Source organism: Hevea brasiliensis, chromosome 1 (genome assembly GCF_030052815.1).
Source record: "Hevea brasiliensis isolate MT/VB/25A 57/8 chromosome 1, ASM3005281v1, whole genome shotgun sequence".
NCBI classification, from domain to species: Eukaryota; Viridiplantae; Streptophyta; class Magnoliopsida; order Malpighiales; family Euphorbiaceae; genus Hevea; species Hevea brasiliensis.
Genome location: NC_079493.1, coordinates 124,743,256 through 124,768,532, shown reverse-complemented (window position 1 = coordinate 124,768,532; position 25,277 = coordinate 124,743,256). Strand labels below are relative to the sequence as shown.

The following is a 25,277-nucleotide window of genomic DNA, read 5'->3' as shown; positions in this document are numbered from 1 at the left end:
CATCACCCGTTACTATCTATGGACGTAACGTGACATTTTACGTGATGACAATAGAGTATAGTTAAAAAAAAAATTATAAAACATAAATTTAATTAGTACAAAATATAATTAAAAAATTGAAAATACAAAATTAGTAAATTAAAAATAAAAAATCTAACATTACTATTCGAGCCAAAAACATTATCTCAATAATATTTATTAAACTTTTAAATTTAAATATAATATGATTTGATTATTATAAATTCAAAATTGCAATACATATCCGCTACTCATAAATTGAAGCATTTAATAGATAATAGTTCATCCCATAATTTAGCTTTGTAATCCTATTGTTCTACATTTGGCCAATTTTGAATTGGGTCAGAGTGAAGGCAGAACAAATCAACATTTAAGACCAATACATGATAATTTATCTAACAATTACATGGAAAGATCATCACCACAAATAAATGAATAAAAAAAAAAAAAAAGAACAGCTCTCTCCTGTTGCAATCTCAAAGTGAACTTTTCTTTGTCATGAAACTTTGCTCCTAAAATGTTCTCAATGTCTTCAGAGAGCATGAGAAGGATTGCTACAACAATAACAAGGCCACAAATCAAATAATTAAGCCTAACTCAAAATTACATTTTTTGGGGGGATATACTTTAGGCTGTCTTGTCTTCTTCAACATCACCATTAGATGCGCCCTTGTTGGCTTGCACTAGTCTAGCTTCTGGTGCACTTCGAACATCCTTCGAAGGCATTGCAGATGGTTTAATGAGAGTCAAAGAACTGTCATCTCTGTCAAACTCTTCTCCCACATCATCAGAATATGCATACCTATCAGGGAAGGAGGAATCAATTATCAGGAAAAGAGCAACTAAAATAAGAGAAAGTTGGCATCTGGACCTAATAAGGTTATCAACATGCTGTGGGTGAAAACCTTTACATGATCAATCGGTACAAGGTTGGGAAGTTATGACAGCCAGTTCTGCAATTCTATTTCTACAATTTGGGGATCAGAATATGAACACCATGAACATTTATGGGTAGCTGAGGTAAGTATTTAGAGAGCGAACCTAATCCAATACCATATTAAAGTGAACTATCATCCTAAGGTTAAATTTTCAACCAAAAAAAAAAAAATGACCATTGTAGCAATGAGTGGAGGCACTTCTCAAGCTGTTGGTAGCTCGAGCCTTAATTACGAAATGCTTTGATAAGCATTAAAGACTTGTGAAGGCCAGGACAGAAATTATAAAAATGAGTTAAAAGTGCGGAAAAAGAAGAAACTTTAGATCAGATGCTGGGTCTTACCGCATGGAGTTTTGAGAGGGAGCCCAAAGAGCACAAATGATGCATAGAAGAGAGAAGGAAAGGACTTGCCAGAAAGCTGGGATGACCCAAGCATTCTCCCAGTGCTCATTGTAAACATCATTTGACTTGAAATACAGCTGCAAGCACAAAATTAGAAACAAAAGTCTTAACATAGATAAATCTGGCATTAGAAAGCATTACAAGAATGGAAAAAATCAATTCCCTTTTTATTCCCCTCTTGATGAAATTTGGAGGAATAAAAGTTTATACAATATACCTGCACAATTTGAAACAAACATTACCATATACATTATTTTAACACTCTTTCCAAGCTTTTTTCTTTTGTAATCAATGCTAAAGTTTTATCTAACCTCAAAATACATTACAAAATAACATTTTGCTGAATTTCATTCCACTCACTCACTAATTCATATTGCAAAGCAATTGGTGATATTAAGTACTGATTCCCAATCCCATATCTAGTTCACACCAAAGCATTTATAAAAAGAAAATTTTCTTATCATTCTCTTCCACACACTGCAGTGCTAGCAGCATAAAATTTAGCTTATCCAGACATTTGGAAAGTATGAAGAAGTCTGCAAATATTGTCAATACCTCATGCTCTTCAGTAAACTTTTGTAAAAGCTTTGACAAGGAACCTAACTAAAGACATCTGTAACAAAAATAAATAATAAACAATATTCTTACCTCATAGCAAATCCAACCCACTGACACAATAACTGCTACTGCCAAAGCATTTGTGAATTTCCGGTATATATCCAGCTTGACCATTATCCGCCTAGCCTGTCACATTAAACAAAGAGGCAAATTTTATTTGCTAGTTTTAAATGTTTGTAGATTAGTTAATACCCCAATAACAAACCAGGGAAAGAAATTATTTGTAGACTTCTTCACACTTGCCAACTGCATATGAAGAATATTATTTAAATGCTGTATCACATGAAGCACAACTGCACAAGTGTTAACAATCAAATCTTGTGTAAATCAATAAAAGAGTTTCACAACATTAGTCTTCAGGTTTCATGGAGAACATTGAAACCAAAGAGATAAAATCAAGCTTGTGGAATGAAAAATAAACTGCAATGAAGCAAATGATCAAAGATGAATAATTCTAACATTATAATGTTCTTCACTCATGTACAAATTTCTACAATAAATACTAATACATTCACCTTGATTTTAGTGCACCAAGAACATGATTCCAGTAACTAACAACTTGCTCCTTTTAGGACCATAAAATGTTAGCCAGGTCAGCTCAGCAGTTTTCAGTAAACAACATTGAAGATTCTCTTGCATTCTAAAATTTTCTCACCTAACAACCATGGGTTTTATAAAAGATATTAGTGTATAAGAATTCCTCTTCCTGTTGCTCGGTCAAGCTGTGGAAGATCCAGTTTTGCTAGCAGTCTCTGACTTCTCTTAGCTTTTTTTTTTCTTTTTCCTTTTTTATTTCCTTTTCATTTTCAATTTTAAACCACATAGGAATACCATTTCAGCATTCTGAACATTAATTTATACTGAAATCAAATAGCATTGGTAATTGTCTTACAATTTCCTTAATGATCAAGACCAAGACTTAATTTTCCTTAATGATCAAGACCAAGACTATGCTCATCCAAGATCCATACATAAGATGAGATTTTACGGGCTCTATAGTCTTGGACATGAGTTTTGAGGTGTTCACTTGCAAACAACCTCACCCAGAAGGTGCCACATGTATCTCCTTAAATCATCTTATCAAACAAGTCAAGTGGCTATCTCAAAGTCTAATTACGTAAGTTCTCTCCAACTTGGTTATTCAAATTCTACCTAAGTTTGCATCCACTGCAGTTGCAGACCTTAGTAATTCATATTTATCTCCTACACTGTTTTTGATATTTTAATTCGTATTGTATTATCACTAACCAAGGTCAGCTTCAGTCATACCTATCCAAAATCCTATCCTGGTCTAAAGAGTAGGTTTTTATCAGATTATGAGATCAGATGATAAAGCCACCATGAGTAGTTCCAAAACATAATTCAAGAGGTAAACTTACTATTTATTAATTAACACCAGATTCAGTCCACACACCCAAAAAAAAAAGTGAATCACTGTCATATCTCAAATATTGTACTTACAAGCACATTTATCTTTAAGTTATGTTCAGAAATCAAGAAATTCATTAGATCCAGCAAATGCTAAGAAATGAAGTACTTAATAGACATAACCCAGAATAGAAGACCAAGCACCTGAAGCTTGTTTAAAGTGGCAGAAAGGGACTTGAATATCCAAATAATGAAGAAAGCATCCAAGAGAGCCGCAGGAAGCACTAAAAATAGTCTTGCCTTCCCAGAAAGATCACTGACAGCACCTACATTCTCTACTAATTCAAGCACGTCAGAGGCCAGAAAAAAGGTCACTCCAAGCATGATCACCTTGGATGTAAGGCCACCTAAGGTAGGTCTGACAACACCATAACCCATTGAAACCATGAGAATTATGAGACGTGCAACTGTACGTTTAACTGTACCAAAAGTGACTGCCCATATAGTGATGCCAGTTGGCCTAACTCCAGTTTCATTGAATTCAGCATAATCAAAATACCAGAGAGCCATCTCAAACATGCCTAGTGTTATCACCAGTGTTATGCAATTCAACAATGGAAAAACGTCTCTCCAAAACCTTGCATACTGATAGAACCAAAACAGTCCAAGTATAACAAATGCAAAGGACATGAACCCATAGAAATTCATTAGTGGAGCCATTCTACCAGGTAAATAGCCAGTAGGATTTTTCCATATAGTTTTGCCCTCTATTACTACATCTTTAAGATTGGGATCACAATGCATGAAATACAAATTATACATCCCAGTTTTAGTGACTTGTATTGATCTTGAAGGCAATGTCGCAACTAGTTCATATGCATTGAATGAAACACCAAAGACATGGGGCCAGCTAGGATCCTTTGTTGATGGGCGATGAATGACTTCTCCTTGCGTGCAAGCACCCAATTTAGCAAGATCTGCCGTGCAGCAGATAGCTCTTTGACCCCCATAAGCTGAACCACCAATTGCCTCTCTATCTTCTACCTCAAAAACAATAGCTTGGACTAACCCAGAGGTAAAGTTAGAAAATTCCTCAGTTCTCCGGAACACAATCTTTTCAAAACTGATTACAAATGACGTAGTAAAAATAGTCAATAAAACCAAATAGAATTAGAAAAGGTAGAACACACAAGTCTACCTACCAAACAGGATCCTGTACTAACTGTTATTTAAGGAATAAAGATGATAAATATACATATAAAGGGAAATCCATCCACAGGCATTTAACGCAATGTATTTTTTTAACCCAAATCAATCTTTAAAATGAATTACTTGATATCAAATGAATTGTCAACTTTAATTATCAAATTTAATCCAAAAAATAGTACGTTTATTGAATTAATTGAAAAAAAAATTTGGATGAGACGCAGAATTTTCACTCAGCAAAAACCTCTCTCTGTTCTACTTATTCATTATCTTAATATCATCTATGGGCAAATAACCAAAACAACAATTGTTCACACCAAGAAAGAAAAAAGCAACTTCCACCCACAAAACCAGGAGATCTAATCATTATAGAACCAGACACAGATATATAACCTCACAAGTGAATTACAAAGAAAAGAAATAATGATTACCGTATATAAGAGTCACCATTAGCAGTGGCACTGCTCTCATTCAAATTTCCAGGTTTAGAAGAGTAAATCCCTTCACTGCCTCCATGAACAACAAAGGCATTACCTTTAGCCACAAATCTTTCTCCTCTGTACTCATGAACTGAGCCTTCAACAACAAAGCTCAGAAAGAGCAACACACAACATGTAACAGATAAAACTGACATTACTTCAGGGAGAGAGAGAGAGAGAGAGAGAGAGATAGAGAGAGGGAAGTGTCAGTGTGGGTTTTAGTGATTTGGATCTGCAAGTTTAGATCTTACTATCGGAAGGCAGAGGCTGAAGCCAAAGTGAATCAACTAAAACAAGTGTAGACTCGTGAAGGTTCATTTGCTGTGATTAGTAACTTTTGGGCTTCGAGAACTGCTAGTGATAGTCTAGAAAAATGAACAGCGGGTCTGTGAGAAAGTGGAAGCTTATAGCCGTTGGGATGTGTTGACTTGTGGATTCAACACCGATAATGAATTAAGTGTATTGTTATGATTGATTTCGAAGAATGGATTGTGTGCTTAGAATCGTATTGGATAGGCGAAAGCTGTCGGCTTTTGGGTCAAATTTTTTGGGTAAATATCATTTACCATGTTCGCATGTTTTACATTAAGAAAATGGTTGTACACCGTTTATTCTCTCTCATTCTCTGCTTAAATTATTTAATATATTCATTTTATACAACAATAATACAACTTAAAATTATTCTAAAAAATTATTACAATCGTTAAAAATAAGTCTCTTTTATTATTAATCAGAACTTGATATTGTTGAAAAAAAAATTAAATTTTATATTGTCAATTTCACTCATATCTCAAGTAAGTTTTTTTAATGTAGAAAAAAAATTATATCCAGTATTGTGATATTTTAACAATGGATATAATAATGAAAATTACAATCAAAATGTAATATTATAACATGGAAAATGAAAATCCGTCATTTGTTTATTTTGAAACGACTTTAGTACAATTAGGCCGATTGAATTAACCTCACTGGTCAATTTTGAGAGTCTCATAGGAGTAGAGTAGATGCTTCAGAGTTTTGATTGTTTAGCTCAACCACAGTATTTCCATTTCCAACTTAGATTTAGTACCTTGGTTTAAAACCCATAGATTCAACAAATAGTGCTTCCCATTTGCTCCCACAAATAATCTTCCCATTAACAAAAATAGCCTTCCCTTTGATTTCTTGGTAACCCAATATTCATCGAGGGGGCAAACAATGCCTCATTGCCTGAGAATACCCACCTTAAATGCTTCATTATTAAGTCTACCACATTCTAATTAAACTGGAGAAGAATGAATATCATCCTACCCTTAACAAGCCCAGTGGCATTTATAGAAGTTCAAAGTGGCGTTAATGTTCACCATCCCTGTCAATGATTAATCATCTCTCTTTACTGGAAGAGTGCAATGCAGATCCGATGTCCTGCAGTCGAAAGAATTAACAATGCCTGCAAGGTGCGATTCTAATTTTCTTGATTGTACAGAAACATTACAACTGAAAATATCCAATACAGTATGAAAGCGGAAAATGGAATAAGCGAACCACTACATACTACACCACATCCAAACTTGAATAAAAATTTCACAGAACGAGCATTAATGAAAATTTTCAAATACATTTCATTGAAAAATGTTACAGAAATTTCATAGAATAAGGAAGAGCATCCAACCTTATCATATCCCTACAATTGACCGCTAAAATATGTGCGGACCCATGTAACTTGGTTGCAGGGTATCCACTAATCCAAATCAAGGAACTCCATTCTCTTCCTCATTGTACCCTTTAGATCTGTAGCCTCCCTTTCGGCTTTTTGTGCCTGCAAAAGATACAGGACAGGAACTTAATGCATGTCTCCACAGAAGAGCATGTTCAGAAAGGTAAAATCCACTAAAATAGATGCATCTTTGACTTGCAGAGGAGAGCAAACATTTTAAAGAAAATTTGGCAAAAAGCCCTTACATAAAGATTTTCTCTTTGTTAAATATAGCAGTTTCCTTCACATAGAACTAGAAGTTACCTAAATGCATTGAATCTCTACATCTTAATTTTACCATAGGCTTAAATTATAAATGAAAGGCATATTCAATTATTCATTGTTGCATTAAATTAATGTGGCAAGTCCTTGAGTGTCATCCTTTTTTGACCTAAACAGTACAAGTCAAGACAGCTTTTACCTTCAATTTGCATGTTAGTTAATTGCAGTCGCAGGTATAGCACTAGGAATTGGAACCCTTATCTAAGCTAAACAGATGGGCTTTGATTCAAATCCATTGGTGAATCCTATTCAGCAGAAAATGGAGTTACTTTTGACAGAATAGGACAATTTGTTTTTCACAAATCACAATAAAGTGATAAATGAATCTGATATTAGACGTATTATTAGCCAATTAATAATTATTTTGGAAAAGCATATACACCACAAATCCTGGATCAAGCAAAGACTAACTTTCCATCAAATGACTAGTGGTGGTTATGAAAATAAGTGATACTACCTGATTCTGAAAAAAATATAAGAAAAATGATACACAACTATCTCAGAAGCCATCAAACTGCTGAATTTGACTCTCCTAACCAGAACAAGTGAACCATCCAAAAAGATGTCCAATGAATGTTGTCGCAAAAGCAATCTAATTCAAGCACAAGGTTTAGAAGTGAATGTGTGACATAAAGGGAAAACACAGAAAATTGGCCGTTCAAAAGGAAGTCTGGCTTGGAGGGTTAAAACTTGAAACCTTCACAAGGCCAGACAACTTCAACTTTATAATGTCCAAGACAAACCTAATAATTAACCAGTGGAGCTGATATGCATTTGTTTCCACTCACCATATAGGTACTTAAAACTATATAGCACTTTTCCTTGAAAAAAAAAAAATAAAAAAAGAATTCCTCACTTTTCCTGACAGAACTCAGAAGATAACTAATATGCTAAAGAAAATTATAAACCTGAGATAGAACAAGTATTAGAGCAAATATTACCACTTTACAAGACTAATAAATGACATTTTTGGGCACATCTTCCAAATAACAATCAGCATGAAAGGCACGACAGCGCATATAAAGATACCCGTACACAATTGGCCTTTCATTAAACAATTGGCATAGTATGCGTTCTGCAAGAATCTTATCCTTAAAAATACTGCCATTATTGTTCTTTTTAAATAAATCCGTACACTAACAGCAACATTTTAAAGTAAGATCCATATTCAATATGCTCAAAGAACATGCTAACAGATACTCATGTTCATACAGCCACATCCTTGAGTATACTTTAGGAGTTGCTGTGTCCAGAACCTTTGTCCACACAAACATGTCATACCACAACACCTTTTCGCATGTCTATAATCACTAAAAATTATTAACAATTATTTGTAGACTCTACACCAGGAAACTGTAAGCTATGAGAATTATTAATACAACAAGTGCACGTTAATGATGCATCACAAAATCTATCAAATAATAACAGAAACACTTAGCTAATGAAATAAAAGGAAACAGCAACACCACTTACCCTTCTAATTTCCGCTGCTGAAACGCGAGTCATATGTGGAGGAAGTTCTTCCCTCTCCAAATCCTAATGTAGAAGAATGAAAATTTTAAGATAATAATAAAAATCATGAAACCAAACAATACATTCACAAAAATCAAACAAATCAATCACTTCATGCATACCAGCTCTCCAATTAAAACAACATTCTCGCCTCGGATAACATATAGACCTAAAGGGATATCACAATAGAGATCACCAACAATAACTCTTTCGCATGCACCCTCAAGAACAGCATTGGCTGCATATCACAAATGTTTATTTATTTTCAGACATTGGAGGAGTATCAATATCAGTATCAGTAAGTAAACCTTATACAATGAGAAAATGAAAAACATACCAAATTGATCAAAAGAACGTAGTATTCCCAGGAGCTTTCTGCCATCTCGCAGAAGCACAAGTAGCTTCTCTGAGGCAAAAATAAAAGAACAAGACAGAACAATTAAGAACAACGAAACCCACATCTTTCAAAAATTTGTATCTGAACACCACGCAGGCATCATCTGCTATATTATAGAGCAAACATCATCCATACTTCCCTCTTAAGTGTAATTGTTGTAAAAACAAGATTAAACATTTGAAAGAACAAAGAGAACCCTACAAAAGAAAAACAACTATGTATATAACACCATGGCTACATTTTAGTTCATCGGCAAATATCTTGTCCATGACTGAAAAGATTTTTACAAGCAACATTCCACATGCTGCAAAATGGGTTTTGATTCTGCAACCATCTAAGTTTTGAACTGCAAAGTACCAACAATTAAAATTTTGTTTACAGTTAAAAAATTTTAACCCATTCATCACCAATTAATTCTAAAAACACCATTAGTTATCAGCTTACAAGAGTGCCATGGAGCCAATACAATAAAGATATCAGATGAATCTTTCATATCTCCTATCTTTCATATCTCCACCAGATGATCAAATCAATATAACGCCAATACACACCAATTATAATATTATATACATGAGCTCAAAATGAATTCTAAATGAACAAATACTATGCATGGTTCCCAAAAAACGAAGTGTCCATAGAAATTAGTCATAGACAAGCAAGCAAGTCTTTTAATCCAATTAAATGGTGCAAGGCGCAAATTTTAGAATAGAATTACAGCAACCTCAGAAAAGCATGGCGTTGCTCAAGCCAGATGTCTCTTAAAGGAATCCATACCATATAGGAAACGAACTATTTTTTCATCATTTACGTAAGTAATGCAAACAGCAACTTATAAACTATATCAATTTCTGGGGCAAATTCCACTGAACATGGAAACATTTTAACATGGCAACATCGAGCACAAGCTAACAATCCAAGAAACACAAAGAATTTAATCATTCACAAGAAAGGATAACTTACTATCAAGATAGCTAGCAAGAGAAGTAGAAAGGTAAATATCTTCCGGTCCCGCCCAAGACATGGATAAGCTCAAGCTCTATCTTATTCGGTACTGCAAAAAATCACCGAAAAATTCGTCGAACGCCAATCCAAGAAAATGGCATTGGTTGCTTACAATTCCTTCTTTAGCCACTTCACCACACTACCACTTCAATCTAAAAACTCCAAACAAAAGAACAACAATGAACAATCAACCAAAAGAGAGAAACCCCGAAATCTCACGATTAAACCGAAAGTCAAACCACAAAACCCTAACTGGTCCTATCCCCAAGAACTCCAAACTGCTTTTAAAAAAATCATCCAAATTCAGGTTGCCAACCCTAACTACTCCTACAATCACCAAGAAAACAAAAACAAAAAGAAAGCGGTAAATTGAGTAATCCTAAAGATCCAAAAAGGCTAAAAGAAATTGGGGATTTCTCTTCCGGATTGAATGAACAGAGTGGGAATTGTAAAAGAAGTCACTCAGATCCAATCGCACCGGAAGAGACGAAAAGAAACGAAGAGAAAGAGAAAATAATAGAGAGAGAATCGAGCGAGAAAATGTAGGAAAATGATTTCTAGGAGAAGAAAATTGCTAGGGTTTGGCGTTTTGCATGGTGGGAGTTGAAGGGTGAGGTTTAATTGAAGTTGTTGGCTTAGTCTCTTGCTCATTTTTATTTTTCTTTGGGTTTTAAGAGTTTTTTTTTTTTTTTTCTCAATTCAAATATTTTCACAATTAATTCACACATATAATAAGAAATTATTTTTAAATTATTGTTGCTAAATATTATTTTTCCTTAAAAAATAATATAACAATAAGTTTATTAAGTTATTAATAAAATATTTATTTAGCATGCATTTTATAATTTTATTGAATTATATTATTAAATAAATAATATAATAGTTAATTATATCTCTTTCAATAGTTTAGCATGAAAGCTTTTTCTGCTCCAATCCAATCATAAAATATAAAATTTTTACAATTTTGATGAATTTTTAATATTAATTTTGAACTAATTTATATGTAGCAGCTTAAAAAAAAAAGAAAAAGGAAAAAGATCATAATAAAACAAATGCAAAGAATGTCTAGCTTTTGCTAGTACATACAAAGAAAATCATGAAGCATGACTCAGATGCAACCATGGGAAAGGATAGAAGGCACCATCAAGAAAAGTGTCACACAAAGCTTAATCCTCAAGTATTTGACTTGCCAAACCAATGTTTGACTTCTCAATGGGATTTTGTTGTTTTTGTTCTTTCTGGTTTGCATGATGTTTGCAGATGATATTATTCTGATAGATGAGACACGAGAAGGAGTCAATAGAAAGCTAGAACTTTGGAGAAGTACTTTAGAGTCAAAGGGTTTTAAGTTAAGTAGAACGAATATAGAATACATGCATTGCAGGTTAAGTGAAGGCCAAACTGGTGATAGGGAAGGAGTTAGTTTGAATGGAGTGATACTGCCCCAAAGTAATCACTTTAAATATCTAGGCTCAGTCCTTCAAGTAGATGGGGGATGTGAGGAGGATGTTAGTCATAGGATTAAAGCCGGATGGTTGAAGTGGAGACGTGCCACGGGAGTTTTATGTGATCGTAAGATTCCCAATAAATTGAAAGGAAAATTTTACCGTACAGCTATACGACCGGCTATGTTATATGGTAGTGAGTGTTGGGCACTGAAAGAGTCGTATGCATTTAAGATAAGAGTTGCAGAGATGAGAATGTTAAGGTGGATGAGTGGCCATACTAGACTAGATAAAGTCCGTAATGAGAGTATTAGAGAAAAGGTAGGAGTTGTGCCAATTGAAGATAAGTTGAGAGAAAGCTGAAATTTCACCTCGACCGTCAATAGGTTTAGCTAGGGCATTTATAACACGACCCAAATAAGCGTCACTCACAGGTATCTGAGCAATTCTTCCTGTTGCTTTTACGGAGCTTCCCTCTTGTATCATTAAACCGTCACCTATTAATACAACACCGACATTATTGGATTCCAAATTCAGAGCAATGCCTATTGTACCCTCTTCAAATTCTACTAATTCGCCTGCCATTACTTCATCAAGACCATAAATACGAGCAATGTCGTCGCCTACTTGAAGTACGGTACCGGTATTTACAATCTTTACTTCCCTATTATATTGCTCAATACGTTCGCGGATAATATTACTAATCTCGTCGGCTCGAATGGTTACCATGAGTATTTCTTAATTTTTTTTTTTTTTAAAAAAAATAATGCCTACAGTAGAAGGACTAATCAGTTATTTCTTTTATCGCCCCAAACATGCCAAGATTAGCATTGATGGTACGTAAATGCAACTCGTTGGTCAAACAACTATTCAGAGTTCCTAGAGCTCCTTGTAAGGCTTGGGAGATTGAGGTGGTTTGGTCACGTGAAGCGTATACATATGGAGGCTCCAGTTAGACAAGTAGAGTACATTAGGTTAGAGGATAGAAAGAAAAAAATGGGTAGACCTAAATTGACTTTGAGGATAGTAGTACAACATGACCTAGAAGCATTACACATTTCTGAGTATTTAACCCAAAATCGTTCAGAGTGGAGAAAGCGAATCCATATAGCCAACCCCAAATTTTTGGGATAAAGGCTTAGTTGAGTTGAGTTGTTCTTTCTGGTTCGTCGAGTTTCGCTTTTTTCTCGTCGATTTCTCTTATTTTCGGGTAAGGGAGTTCTTTTGAATTTTGATTTCTCTAGCTTAGCTATATACGGTTGTTGTGTTTTGTGCTTGGTAAGTTTTACATGTTGGTTGATCTTTTGAGGGCAGTAGATAGAGAGGTGATTACGGATAGTCTGCTGGAGGAAATCTACTTTGTCATCATCTCATCTTAATTGGGTTTGCTATAAACAGTAAAAGGGCTACATTTGCTTGGATCTCCGGATTTGCTTTTATACCATAATTGGGAAGATTATTTTGTTGGTTTAGTGTGCTAGAGAGCCCTGTAACGACACCCATCATTGTTGTAGAGTTGAGATGAACGTCTGTCTTAAGAAAGCTAGGAGGTAACTATGTTAATATGAGGTGTTGTGCGGGGTTGGGCGATTATGTTTCTTGCATGCTAAGTTGGTTTGATTTATTGGGCTGGTTGCCATACTCTCATTGTGGGCCTCATTTTTCTTTTTAGTATTATTTAAATCTAATTTGTAATTTTGATGGGCCTTTAATGTAATATTGTATATTAAAAAAAATGTGCAAAGTTATGGACAAAATTAGAAATCAAAGCATTAAAAGCTAAATTTGATATTCCCCTAAACCAAATGATTTGAGCTGAACTCAATTAACATAGGCTTGCAAAATGGAAAATCTCTAGAAAAACTATGTAGAATAATAGAAAACAATATAACCATTAGCGTTTGATTTGGCTGAGAACAAGAATCATGCCAAATTTCAACTTTCATGTACTTTTTTTATTTATTTATTTGGTTTCATTTAGTATTAAAATTCAAATTTAAAATATTTAATCCCATTTTAATACTATTAAACTAAAACTCATAGAAAATTTTCAAGTTTGCAAAGATAACAAACATATCAAATCAGTGGTGGAAGTGATGAATCTTTCTATTTTGTATGCATAATGGATTTAAAATTGTCCTTGGGTCATCCAAACCTATTGGGCTTAGTAAATATGGACCAAACCCTCAAATTTGGTTCATCTTTTAAAATTCTTTTAATTTTAATTATGATTTGACTCAAAACTTTATAGTTTATTCGATCAAGATGTAAAATTTTTCTTTGCAAGTTTGATGGCCTAGTGGAGAATATGTGCAATATTATTCACGTTAAAATAGGACAAAAATTGTACAGAATGTCGAGCTTTTGCCAGGACAGACTACAGAAATCCTTGGACAATGATTTACACATACTAACATGAATGTATTGCACTGAATCTACTCAGATGCAAGCATAAAAAAGTGGGGGAAGCCACCATCAAAGACAAGTATAACATTGTAGCTGTTATTATTGATGCATGGTTTAGGATTCTCCACGTATCTATATATATATATATATATATATATATATATATATATATTTCTTGATCTTCTTAAATCCAGACATGAATCTGCAGAAAGTTAAGGATTAATCAAGTGAGAACTGAAATAATTAAGAGAAATAATAAAAGAGTTTAAAAAGGAAAAGAATGCTCTCACCGTATGATGTAAATCCTTGTCATTTTTAAACTTGCAGGCAAATTTATATCTCAAGAACAATGTCTGCAAATAAAAAGTGAGATACCCATTAATGCTAAGAACTGGTTATGACCAAGCAAAGGTATAAAAATTCCAAAAACTGAACTTACATTCAGAATCTGTCTTGACCCATTTACATCCATCACAAGTCTTATTCCTCTTTCCTTCTTCTTTTTCATTTTCCTCCTTTGCTTTCTGTTTATTATCCTCAAGATATTTCTTCATTGATGATGCCCGGGAAGAATTTTGATGGTTAATCTTCTTGTGAAGCAATGTTCTCAATAGCTGTGGCCAAAAATCATGTCAAATTCCACCTCTCATGCAATTTTATAAAATTACAAATCAAAAAATAAAGGAAGAAAAAAAGGGTATGCTTTAGTGTCGCGCGCGTGTGTGTGTGTACCTTCTCCATTCTTGATTCTTGAAGAGTATCCCTCAAACTTGGTTGTGGTGCAAACTCACTTCTACAAACAAAGATGTTCTTGAGAAGGAAAGAGATGGATTTCTTCCTAATTGCTGCTTTCTTTTTCTTTTTCTCACAAATGTCCTTGCATCGACCAAGAATTACACTAATTGTCCTCTCAATATCTTCTTCATTATCATCCATATCACTAGTGACCGTGTTCCTGATTCTTCTGTCAACCTCCAAGCTTGATGGACAATTGAGAAATCTATCCAATGGAAGGGTTTTAGCAACTTCTTTTTCCTTATCAGAAGTTGGTTTTCTTGATAAGAGCTTTGTCAATTCTTTCTGTAATTTTCCAATCTCTTCAGGTGTGAAATCTTGTAAATCCTCTGAGGAAGATGTGTCCTCTTGTTCTTCTTCTTCTTCTTTAACATGTTGGACTTCTTGAACTTCTTGGATTTCAAGATTTTCTGATCTTAATTCATTGTTGCCAAAAGTTCCAATTGCCAGCAACCCATGAGGCCAATCACTGAATTCCTCTCGAGAATCTTGTTTAACATGATCTGCACGTAAATTAAGACACGAAAATTTGAGAATTTTTCTTTTTATTTTCTTTTAAAAGAATTAAAGAAGCAATGCCTTTTTTACTTGAAAATGAATACTATTAAAAATTAAATTAAATTCATATAAATTTGTTGACTTGTCTATAAGGTCTTAAACATGACTTCTGTTGACAAAAGAACTTCAATATGATCATTGAATTAGATTTTTTTTTTTCTATTTGAATCCCAATATTCATGTTGGGATTTGTTTTTAACTAAGATTAATTTTATCACAATAATTTTTTTTTTCAAATCATTAGAATTTACATTTCAATTAAATCTTAATTTGTACAACTGAATCCTTGATCTCATCAAATGGATTTCCCCTTTTTTCCCTTCATAATAGAACTATTAATCCACTGACCTGCATATTTACTGGGATGTTGATATGACCAATTACACTATGCTCATTCATAAATTTTCTTCCAAATTAACATGATATTATTATTATTATTATTATACATTCAAAGAACCATTTAACTTTTGCTTATTGGATCAGGATTCAATCCCATGCAGACTTGGAAATTTTCATTTCTCATAAAAGTGAACTAAAAATGATAGAAAAGAGATACCAGAAGAAGAAGAAGAAGAAAAAGAGTTGGAGTGCTTACAAGTAAATGAAGCTGCATTTGGTTTTCTATTGATCACTTGTTTATTCCCATTGAGCTTATTTTGCATCCAACTGAAAAGCTGCAACCAAAACAAATGAAAAATTCTGATCAGAAACCATTCCAATTAGGCATTACATTAAATTACCTTTCCTTTTCTCTCTTACACACAGGCACTAAAGCTTACCTTCATTTTGGATGGCGCAAAAATGAGAGCTTTTTTGGGGTCAGAAATGAGAGCTTTTAGTAGCTATACTGAGTGGGAAAATGGTGGGAAAGTGTATTAAAAAAAAAAAAAATGCTGATGAGAAAGAATTCTAGCTTTGGAAAAATCAAAACAAAGATAGGATTTTGATGAATCTCATGGGCTTCTAGCTAATAGTTAAAGTTCCAAATACAGCCTTTTACCACCTTTATATCTTTGCATTTGTTTTTTATTTTATCTTCCAATATATATCTTCCATCCCTGGATCACCTTCTCTCCCAATACAACTAATAATAATATACCTACATACTCACACAGACAAGTATCCCACTAACCGTAAAGAAATTCCCTTAATATTTTTATTCAAAATGTGACTATAGTCTTTCTCCAATTATTAATTTTTTTTTTTTAACAAATGGGTTATATTAGGACTTTTTGCTTGGACAATTTTTTTTAAGGGAATTGAGAAAACGAACTCAATCTAATACCTGCTAAATCAGTAATATACTTTAGCATAAATATTATCCATTTAATTAAAATATAAATGCAAATCCAAATGTCAAAGAAGTAAAAAAGTAGGGTTCAATCTCTATAAATTTTTAATCTAACCATCAAAGGAGTGACACGAGCTCTTCTAGTTTTAAATATTCTCAATTAGTTACTTAATTATAGATTTAATTTTAATGTATTTCTCCTTAGCAATGCAAGTAGACATAACTTGCACAGCAATATATATATATATATATGATGCAATTGGATAGTTATATATTCAGCAAATTTACTTGGATGCTTTGATGGGACGATTTCATTATCAATATTGTACTATTTCCTTTTGATTCATCATCGGTTTAGTCATTCTAGTGTTTTAAGCATGGGTCAATCCCAGAATCGACGGTCTCGATTCATGGAAAGGAGAGACTTAAATCAAATTATACATAGGAGTTGATTTTCATTATTAAATTACTACAATTTAATTTAGATTTGAGACAATTTAAAATGGTTAGAACTAGATTGGGCTTCCATTGTTTATAATTTAATTTGGTTTAAGGTTCAAAGAGGGAAAGACTAATCAACTCTCTCCAAAACAGTTTTAATTTCATTTAAACCCGCAAATTATTATTCGATTTCAATTTTAAATTTGATCAAACCGATTTCAACCTAACTCTAATCTTGGCTGAGCCTAAATAAAAATATGAGCATAACCTATTATGAATGGATCTACAAAAAATGGCTTGCTATTGTAATTAATTGTTTTTGTAAAATCATGTTGCATCACAAGAGCATGTATATCTTTGCTTTTAACAAAGAACACATCAATCTTTTAAAACATTGGCGTATGGACGAAGAAGGATTTTGTTGTCTCCCAAGAGATAATTATCATAGGAAAATTCTTAGATATATATAACTTATTTTATACACTCAATCAATAAAAAATTAAAAAAAAAATCTGTACCATATTTGATAGTAGGATTCACCATTATGATGTGTCAATTTTCAATTAAACAAGCGTATACATGTGAGAACCACTCAATCATCATATGCATCATTGGCAAGCACTAGCGAATGAACTTCTAAGAAGATGCTCTCTTTCGAAGATGAAACAATTAATCTTCTTGACTGAATACAACATTTTCAACACCAACATAATTTGCACTTTTCAAATCACACAAGCCATGCAATGCATATTTTGCAGTCTTATCCAGCAAAAGAGGATATAATCAAAACAAATGATCAAAATTCAATTGTGATTGATGCAATTTTTCAGCTTTGAAATAGCATGAAAGACACATCATTCCATATATAAATATAAGAGATAATGTGTGAAATAATTTCTCTAATGATAATGATATTTTAATGTGTTGTGCTATGACAGTTGCCGCGTAGTCACGACAAAGTATTTCCCATGATCTCCTGTCGGATCGACAAGTGTCCCACAGGGTCGGGTTGACATTTCAACAAGGATACTTCCAAGTTGCTCTATGACGCTAACAAACCAAAACCATGAAGAAAATCTCTTGATTTTATTTAAGAAGAGAGACACAGCTTTTTAAATCACTCGTTTATTTTAAGAACATGATGGATCATACTATCATCAATAGCATCCTGCTCAAAACCCATGTTTAATTAAAATGGGACCATTTGCTTAGATAGAAAGGTGATTTGTCCCACTAATCTCATGGCATTGGATATAAAAACAAAAGGGTTTTGCTAATTACACTGAAAAGAATGATCTAAAAAGTGGGTTTTAGATAATCTAAACTTTGTGATTGGTGGACATGAATTTATTCTGGACCACTTAAACCTACACATTTCGACTGTTGAGGATGTGCCGCCTCCAAGCAAGGAGTTCGTGTTTGAATTTTTTCAGTATTTACGTGGTTCATGTGATTTTACGTATGTGGTTAGTACAAGTTTACTTAAATTACCACTAAAATTAAGCAAAGGTTTAACAACAGAATGAGCTCGATCATCACTAACATTAACATAGATAAACCCAATTTTAAAAAGTTTTCAGAACACAATGTGCCATGTGTAGGATGTTCTACCAAAGCTATAACAATTAATCAATAAAATTAATTCAATTAATAAAAATAAAAATTACCTTTATTTATCAATCAGATTTGACTCTATTTAAAAAACACTTTAAAATTATTTAAAATTTCTAAATACGTCATACAAGCTTAAATTCACTTGAGAAAATTTTTAATCTTAAATATTAAAAAAAATTAAAATATTATCTCTGTCTACTTTTATTTATTATTTAAAATTTTTGCATGATAATAAAAAAAGTAATTAAATTACCTAATTTATAAACAAATACTCTTTAATTTGATTAAATTACTTTTTATCTAACCTAATTAAGAGAGACTATGTTTAATAAAGATAAGGTAAAATTAAAAAAAAATACTGTTCCTTGCTCTTTTTAGAACAACACATAAGTAATTATGGATAAAATAACTTTTAAGAAAATAATAAATAAAAGTAGACGGAGAAAATACTTGAGTAATTGCTCTTAAATACCAAAAAAAAAACTATGATAATTAAGATCAAAATATCCAGTGAATACAGGCTTAGAAATCTTGAATGTATCGCCACCCAACTCGTCACTAGAATGCTTAAAACCTAAATGTTTTTCATATAAGAATAATAATAATTAATAAACTGACTCCTCGAGATGCAAGTAAGAAAGCAAATGAAAAGGGGAGTCAAGGATTACTCCCACCAAGATAACAAAAAGAAGGAAGCCATGTGAGTGATCGCATCTACTAGATGTCTAGGGTTTAGGAGCCAAGCTAAATCTTCCAAGAGCTTACTAATTCTGGAATGTCATGAAACTTCGGCCAGCATAAACTAACACCTTATGATGTGGACCTCTTACATCCAGAAAGGTGGTGGCCATCATTGTTTGACCAGAGCTCTGCTTTCGTTGGATCTCCGGCTACTAATAAACTATTATGTCTAGCATTAAGACTAAGCAAATGTTTCGTCCTACACCAAGATCCCCGAAAATTTCACGTATCAAGATATATGATATCTTACTAGCATGAAATTTCATTTTTGCAGCCTATGTCTCTCAAAGACAATTAGTAAACCCTTCAATCCTGGCCGCTAACTAGGGCCTTGTTGGAGGCACTGTTATTCTAGATAATCTTTCACTTACTGTAATTAACCATACGTCTAATTAAATCAAGCATATATAGTTATGATGCAGGATTAAGTAATTTATACTGTAATTAGCACAATCAGCTCATTACTCAATGCAAGAATGGCATGAATAATGTGAATAAATTTTGGATTGTGTATGGCAGATGGGCAGAAACTAGCTACCACTGCCATGAACTGCAGAGACTGCGAGACAATAATTGAATTTGAAATCATTATTCAAACTATGAGTGTTTGTAAGGTATTGGGTGATTTTTTTTCTTCTTTAACTTGACCATGGGAGTGACAAATAGAGTATTATTGTCATGTGTAAGAAAAAATTCAGCTCATATGTTTCTACAATGCCAGATAGGTCATGCACCAATTTTCATTTGCCTCAAGCAATCAAACTACTTAATTAATTTAGTCATGATTTTCAAGGGAATAGCAAGTCATTCTCCACTAAAACCCTGAAACTACTAATTTTAAAGAAGAGGAGTAGACCCTTGATGGAACACACGCCTAATTCAAGACTTTAGAATACACATGGCTACACAAAACACTATCAAAGAGAAAATGTCAACTTAACTCAAACTTAGTGCGATAATTCACATGCAAATGTGTACTGAAAGAAAGAAAATGACAATGCTATGTCTCAATTTAGAAGGTGAAATTGACACCTAATATAACCTGATACATGGTATCTTCCTGCCCAAGTATGAAACTTGCAAAAGCTAATATACAAACAGAAAAGTATAAGTATCATATATACTAAAAAATTAGCAACCACTATGCAAAATTCATCTTTATTTCTTGGTTATTGACAAAAGTACCTTTAGCCTCTCATTTTCGTTTAATAAAGTGTGACATTCCTTACAAGTTGCTAAAGTGTTAAGTTCAAATATAAACTAGGCAATGGTATGCTACAGCTTCGCAAATGCTGCATTATTATCTTTTGGGAATTGGTTCATCTTAATCTCCTAGGACCATGGCAAGTTGACTCAACTGTTATCTACTGAATAGTGCTTGGGATTTGACCATGTAGTTGGGGGAGAAAACAAGTTTAGGGTAGTAAATCCTCTATTCATGGATGCATTTACTAATATATCTAGCTATGGTCAGCACACATGCTAAAAGGCTTTTACTGCTAAAATGCAGTTTCCTACTTCATTGACAAAAATAAAATTTATTTTATTGAAATGGAAACCCTATGAACTTCAGCATAATATTCAGCAATAGAGTTCCTTTCTTTAATAACAATCGCCTTACACTGAGATTAACCCTATATGTAACTGTATTCTTGCATAAGTTCTTTGCACCTATGTGGCTCACAACCAATAAGAACTCAATTTATGTTGATCCCCGAGATCTGTGGACCAATTTTAATGGAAATGCAATTGCAAAAAACCTATTTCATTCATCCATCTCTTTGATTTTTTTTTTTAAATCTAAAAACTAAAAAACTTAGAAATACTAGACTTAACAGTATGGCGTCTTGTCACTCATAAACCATATGACAACACCCGACTGCCTCTCAGCAATCAACCAACCTTATTATCACCAAGATCTACTGGTCTAAACCTAAAAATGAGAACAAGGCTATATCACTTGCATAGAGTTCCAAACATTTTTTATTTGGACTGTAACTACAACCTCTTTATGGTATGTTGTTCTACTTAGCTGGCAGAAAGGGAAAAAATAAATCCATTGATCACTAGAAAAGCACATAGGACATTTCCTCTAGTAAATCAGCCCATCAAATACTCAGTTCTTCCTCATGGTGAAAGTGGGCAAGGCCTTTCAAATGACATACTTTTTGCATTTCAGTGTGAGACCATAAAATAGCAAGTAATTCTGGCATTGTCATCATTTTGTAGCAAGATCATAAATCAACTTAAGATAGTTAAAGGAAACAACAATTGAGGGAAAGAAACATGCAAAACTGAGATTGAAAAAGGTCTATTTTACAGCAGATGCCTAAGTACCATAAAGTATTTGCTATTGCTCCTTTTTTTTTCAAGTCTTATGGCTGTTATAAAGACTGGAGAAACATGTAATAACATGTAATTCTGCTCTGAATTCTTACCATTCAGAGTTCGTCATGCTCTCCAACAGCATCACCTATTAAAGATAATACACGCAGTAGATAAGACACATTATCAGAAGCATGTATCTTTAAAAACAGAAATAAACAGACAATTTTTTGTAATCAAAGCATGAATGAAATCGCACTATGCATTTCCCCCCTTAGTGTGCACTTTGCAATTCAAGTAACAATTAATTTTGAGTTTATGACCAGAAAATACTATACAATTTACTTTCTTTCTTGGAATTTTCAACAGAATATGTTTTGTGCTGCAGCTACTGACATTCATATAAGTAAAATTTTCCCTTGTTAAAGAAAATAATCACGACTGTTGACATGAAGGGCACAATACTGCACATCCGTTCTAAGGGTTACAGCAGATTGGATAAGAGTTGGATAACAAACCTTTTATAAAATACATATTTTGAGCCTCAAAAGTAAAATTTTCTTTCATTTATCTTCAAATAAATGAATAGCAGAGAAGAGATATTGACCAACAAAAAGGTAGAAAACTACCATACTACAGTCAAAAATAAAATCTATCTATTTTGGGCTGATTGGATCCATTAGGAATTTAGGAGTAGAGAACGCACATAAATTGTGACACAAACTCAATTATTCTCTTATGTATTACTAGGACTCTGAGTATATATTCCAAATTCAGATCGTCTCTCAGAAATTTTGAGTTATTTACTACTAAATAAACTTAGTACATTACTCTCCAATTACGCAAAGGCATCAACATTAACTTATCATAGCTGCAGTGGGGATGATAGATGGCCAAAACAAAAGTATCCTAGTGGAATTAAACTCCCAACAAAATGGTGTTAAAATTTCACTATGAAACAGTAACACTATGAAACAGTAGAAAGACATTCTTTTATCTTGCAGGGTACAAATACCAGTAGCACACATTTAGACCTCATCAATACACAGTCCACTATGCACAGGAAGGGAAGGACAACTGTGAAGGTGTCGTTGGGAGGGGAAGGATATTAAGTCACCTTATTGTAAATCCAAATCAAAACAAAGGCGAGGGCTGGGAACTGACCTGAGGATATCTCCCCAAAGAAAAAGGAAATTTCCCTTTGAGCCGATTCAAGAGAGTCTGAACCATGAACACAATTCTTTTCTGAATCCAACCCACACATTGCTCTGATGCTGAAAATACCAGAAGTAATCAAGTGAAAATCAAGCAAAAACTATATAATGAAGGAAAAGGATGAAGTACAGTGGCATGGAAACCCAATATTACAAGCCATAAAATGAGACAGATTGGAATTACAGAGCTTATAAGCAGAACCAAAAAGTGAGAACTCAAAGAACCTGTGAGGGTGAGTAATCTTAGCTTTTTGTGCATCAGTTGGTCCAATTAGAGTACGCCAATCAGCAACCGCATTTTCCTTCTTCAATATCATAACCAATACTGGACCACTGACAAAAGCTGTATCAACATAAAATAGAGCAAAACAGTGAAAGCATTTTTTTCACTTTTATATCATAAACAACAGAATGATGTTACAGATGCCAAATGAGTAACCAACACAGAGAATCATGAGAGCCAAACCTTAATATAATAAGAGCTGCATAGTGATCCAGGCAAGGATCCATCACTGCAATCTCATATAACTATTCTACGTGAGCACACAGAATTCATTGTCATACAAGCCTAACTACAATGGATGAATGCTAACTATTTTCATGTAAGACTTCCAATATAGGCTTCTCCTCAGTGATAACTGCAGGGAAAGGAGAGGAGAGACAGGAAGACTGAAACTAGGCAACAAATTAAGAATTCAAAAAGACTTTTAATTATAATAGGAAATCCAGTTCCTCATGGTTCAGGTGAATTTGAAATCATACCAGTGAACCAATATAAAAGAAAATGAGTACATGTTTCTGCTTTTTTGCTAAGCATTACAAATTTGGTTCATAAACTGCAAAAAGAATGAGTTGGTGAAAAAGGTAAAAAATCAGACCTAAAAATTGCTTGCATTATTTTCTGCTCCAGTTGTTAAAAAAGCAACAATGTATAATTAATTAGGAACTAACAAAGAGTGAGCAACAATTGTAATTAAGATAAAGGCCTACGGTATAAGTTCAACTTCAATTGATTATTACAAAAGAATAACTTAGAAATGAAGATACCTCGTCATGTATTTGATAAGACCTGAAAAGAAACTTTTTGAAGAGTGCTCAACATAAAAGTTTGAAGCACGGTGCTCATCAAGTTGAGTGATAGTTTCCCTAATGATGCTGAAACCAGACTCCACAATAACCATTTTTATCCTTTCAGTGTAATTACCTAACACTCCATCAGGCTTTATCATAGCTAATGTTTTCTCCTCTTCCGTACTTCCATTGCTTGAAGACCTACATTCCACAAAGCATTTAACATAGCAGATCAGCAAATACAATCTGTGGATAATATAATTAACATGAAAGATCCATAGAAGCATTTAAGATAGCGACTTCTGTAATTAACATGAAAGGTCCATAGAAGCAAGAAAGTTTATAGTAAATTTTATGCATGATAAATCAAGTGGGGAGAAAAACAAATTCGATGGGAATCAACAAATCATAGTAAAATAATTGCCAAGCTTTTAACACCTTTATACAATAATCTTTGCAAAATAATCAAATGACAAACCAAAAAACCTAACTCAGCAGTTTACCTGATAGGGAAATACAAAGAGAACAGAAGGAAGAAGAAGAAGATAAAGCGAATAATCATTTGAAGCTGGAAACTGCAAAAATTAGTAAACAAAAAACATAATCATAATCAGTGTGTGATATTTATATGTTCAAAAACAGAACATTGCATACAACAGATGAAGGCTTTCAAAAATCAAATGTTTTTGAAAGATTCGCTTTGTTAATTAGCAATGAATACTGAATATGGAGAGAATCGGAGTTTTCTATAAATTGTTATGTATTATTTTGATGATTATCGCAGGAAACATACAGAAAATTTTACCTGCAGTAGAGAGGAGGAAGAAACGCGGGAAAAATTAAAGAATCAAACAAGAGAAAATTTTGGGTGAAGGTGAAAGATTTTGGCCACTGAAATCTTCTCGAGGACAAGTGTCAATCCTATAAATGCCCTTTGGAGGGAAATTATATAATACATCCATATTCCACGATAGCCTAAATGGAATGCCAATGAGGCAATTTTATATACAAGTATGTCTGTCAAAAATATAACTATTATATTTTCTTTTTTCAATTAATTTTAATAATTATAATTATTTATTTGTTAATTTACATGGTTCCTTCGGCATTTAAAAAAAAAACAAATAATCACATAAATCATAAATTTTATTTTTTAAATAAATTATTTTTTGAAATAAAAAATTAAAATTTTTTATTTCAAATATAAAAATTTTAAAAAAATTAAATTGAAGCCTCAAAAAATGTAATTTCTAAACAAGAGGTTAGCATTTAGCAAAAATAAATTAATTATTTTCTATTTTTTTTATTCCTTATCAGACAAAACATATCAGTATTATTGTATTAAGGATCCAAAAAAAAAAATTTCAAAGACTTCTTTTTTTAAAACTTTAATGTTGAGTTTTTCATTCATTATATAACG

The 25,277-nt window shown here is 33.0% G+C and overlaps 5 protein-coding genes across 7 annotated transcripts; all 5 read right to left on the bottom strand.

Moving 5' to 3' along the window:
- Positions 1 to 366: 366 nt before the first annotated feature.
- Positions 367 to 5,477, bottom strand: LOC110634282 (uncharacterized). The gene is made up of 5 exons (XM_021783226.2): positions 4,981 to 5,477; positions 3,548 to 4,466; positions 2,006 to 2,101; positions 1,298 to 1,434; positions 367 to 820 (listed from the first exon to the last, which is right to left on the bottom strand). Exons 1-5 carry the CDS (start codon positions 5,181 to 5,183, stop codon positions 646 to 648), a joined length of 1,530 nt encoding a protein of 509 aa, XP_021638918.2. The 5' UTR covers positions 5,184 to 5,477; the 3' UTR covers positions 367 to 645.
- Positions 5,478 to 6,454: 977 nt separating this feature from the next.
- On the bottom strand, positions 6,455 to 10,619 carry LOC110634288 (sm-like protein LSM1B). Of its 2 annotated transcripts, none has more exons than XM_021783231.2 (5): positions 9,915 to 10,617; positions 8,895 to 8,963; positions 8,680 to 8,795; positions 8,519 to 8,581; positions 6,455 to 6,826 (listed from the first exon to the last, which is right to left on the bottom strand). In XM_021783231.2, exons 1-5 carry the CDS (start codon positions 9,973 to 9,975, stop codon positions 6,749 to 6,751), a joined length of 387 nt encoding a protein of 128 aa, XP_021638923.1. In that variant the 5' UTR covers positions 9,976 to 10,617; the 3' UTR covers positions 6,455 to 6,748. The 2 variants fall into 2 exon arrangements, with proteins under 2 accessions (XP_021638923.1, XP_058007309.1); XM_058151326.1 differs by lacking the exon at positions 6,455 to 6,826 and adding an exon at positions 6,858 to 7,290 and having other exon boundaries at positions 9,915 to 10,619.
- On the bottom strand, positions 10,144 to 12,296 carry LOC131169307 (ATP synthase subunit alpha, chloroplastic-like). Its single transcript, XM_058128514.1, has 2 exons — positions 11,746 to 12,296; positions 10,144 to 10,283 (listed from the first exon to the last, which is right to left on the bottom strand). The coding sequence occupies exons 1-2, from the start codon at positions 12,128 to 12,130 to the stop codon at positions 10,144 to 10,146; spliced, it is 525 nt and encodes a 174-aa protein (XP_057984497.1). The 5' UTR covers positions 12,131 to 12,296.
- Positions 12,297 to 14,030: 1,734 nt separating this feature from the next.
- On the bottom strand, positions 14,031 to 15,905 carry LOC110634306 (protein DEEPER ROOTING 1). Its single transcript, XM_021783245.2, has 4 exons — positions 15,756 to 15,905; positions 14,540 to 15,105; positions 14,247 to 14,421; positions 14,031 to 14,160 (listed from the first exon to the last, which is right to left on the bottom strand). The coding sequence occupies exons 1-4, from the start codon at positions 15,820 to 15,822 to the stop codon at positions 14,141 to 14,143; spliced, it is 828 nt and encodes a 275-aa protein (XP_021638937.1). The 5' UTR covers positions 15,823 to 15,905; the 3' UTR covers positions 14,031 to 14,140.
- Positions 15,906 to 21,397: 5,492 nt separating this feature from the next.
- Positions 21,398 to 24,789, bottom strand: LOC110634253 (probable nucleoside diphosphate kinase 5). Of its 2 annotated transcripts, XM_021783194.2 has the most exons (6): positions 24,663 to 24,789; positions 24,361 to 24,432; positions 23,834 to 24,058; positions 23,012 to 23,119; positions 22,737 to 22,846; positions 21,398 to 21,720 (listed from the first exon to the last, which is right to left on the bottom strand). In XM_021783194.2, the coding sequence occupies exons 2-6, from the start codon at positions 24,417 to 24,419 to the stop codon at positions 21,689 to 21,691; spliced, it is 534 nt and encodes a 177-aa protein (XP_021638886.2). In that variant the 5' UTR covers positions 24,420 to 24,432; positions 24,663 to 24,789; the 3' UTR covers positions 21,398 to 21,688. The 2 variants fall into 2 exon arrangements, with proteins under 2 accessions (XP_021638886.2, XP_021638887.1); XM_021783195.2 differs by lacking the exon at positions 24,361 to 24,432 and having other exon boundaries at positions 24,663 to 24,748.
- Between the last annotated feature and the right edge of the window lie 488 nt (positions 24,790 to 25,277).

Excerpts from the sequence above, each read along its gene's own strand:
- LOC110634282 (XM_021783226.2), bottom strand. The coding sequence starts at position 5,183 with ATGTCAGTTTTATCTGTTACATGTTGTGTGTTGCTCTTTCTGAGCTTT. Across the intron at positions 4,467-4,980 it reads AATGGTGACTCTTATATACG|TTTTGAAAAGATTGTGTTCC; the intron begins GTAATCATTATT and ends ATTTGTAATCAG. Across the intron at positions 821-1,297 it reads CCCTCTCAAAACTCCATGCG|GTATGCATATTCTGATGATG; the intron begins GTAAGACCCAGC and ends CTTCCCTGATAG.
- LOC110634288 (XM_021783231.2), bottom strand. The coding sequence starts at position 9,975 with ATGTCTTGGGCGGGACCGGAAGATATTTACCTTTCTACTTCTCTTGCT. Across the intron at positions 8,964-9,914 it reads TCTTGCTAGCTATCTTGATA|AGAAGCTACTTGTGCTTCTG; the intron begins GTAAGTTATCCT and ends TTTTTGCCTCAG. Across the intron at positions 6,827-8,518 it reads CAGCAGCGGAAATTAGAAGG|GCACAAAAAGCCGAAAGGGA; the intron begins GTAAGTGGTGTT and ends TATCTTTTGCAG.
- LOC131169307 (XM_058128514.1), bottom strand. The coding sequence starts at position 12,130 with ATGGTAACCATTCGAGCCGACGAGATTAGTAATATTATCCGCGAACGT. Across the intron at positions 10,284-11,745 it reads TTCAGCTTTCTCTCAACTTA|GAGTAGTTAGGGTTGGCAAC; the intron begins TCTTCAATTGGC and ends TGGTGATTGTAG.
- LOC110634253 (XM_021783194.2), bottom strand. The coding sequence starts at position 24,419 with ATGATTATTCGCTTTATCTTCTTCTTCTTCCTTCTGTTCTCTTTGTAT. Across the intron at positions 24,059-24,360 it reads TCTTTGTATTTCCCTATCAG|GTCTTCAAGCAATGGAAGTA; the intron begins GTAAACTGCTGA and ends TGTGGAATGTAG. Across the intron at positions 21,721-22,736 it reads CTTTGGGGAGATATCCTCAG|GTGATGCTGTTGGAGAGCAT; the intron begins GTCAGTTCCCAG and ends TATCTTTAATAG.
- LOC110634306 (XM_021783245.2), bottom strand. The coding sequence starts at position 15,822 with ATGCAAAATAAGCTCAATGGGAATAAACAAGTGATCAATAGAAAACCA. Across the intron at positions 15,106-15,755 it reads AAATGCAGCTTCATTTACTT|ATCATGTTAAACAAGATTCT; the intron begins GTAAGCACTCCA and ends ATTTACGTGCAG. Across the intron at positions 14,161-14,246 it reads GGTCAAGACAGATTCTGAAT|ACATTGTTCTTGAGATATAA; the intron begins GTAAGTTCAGTT and ends TTTTATTTGCAG.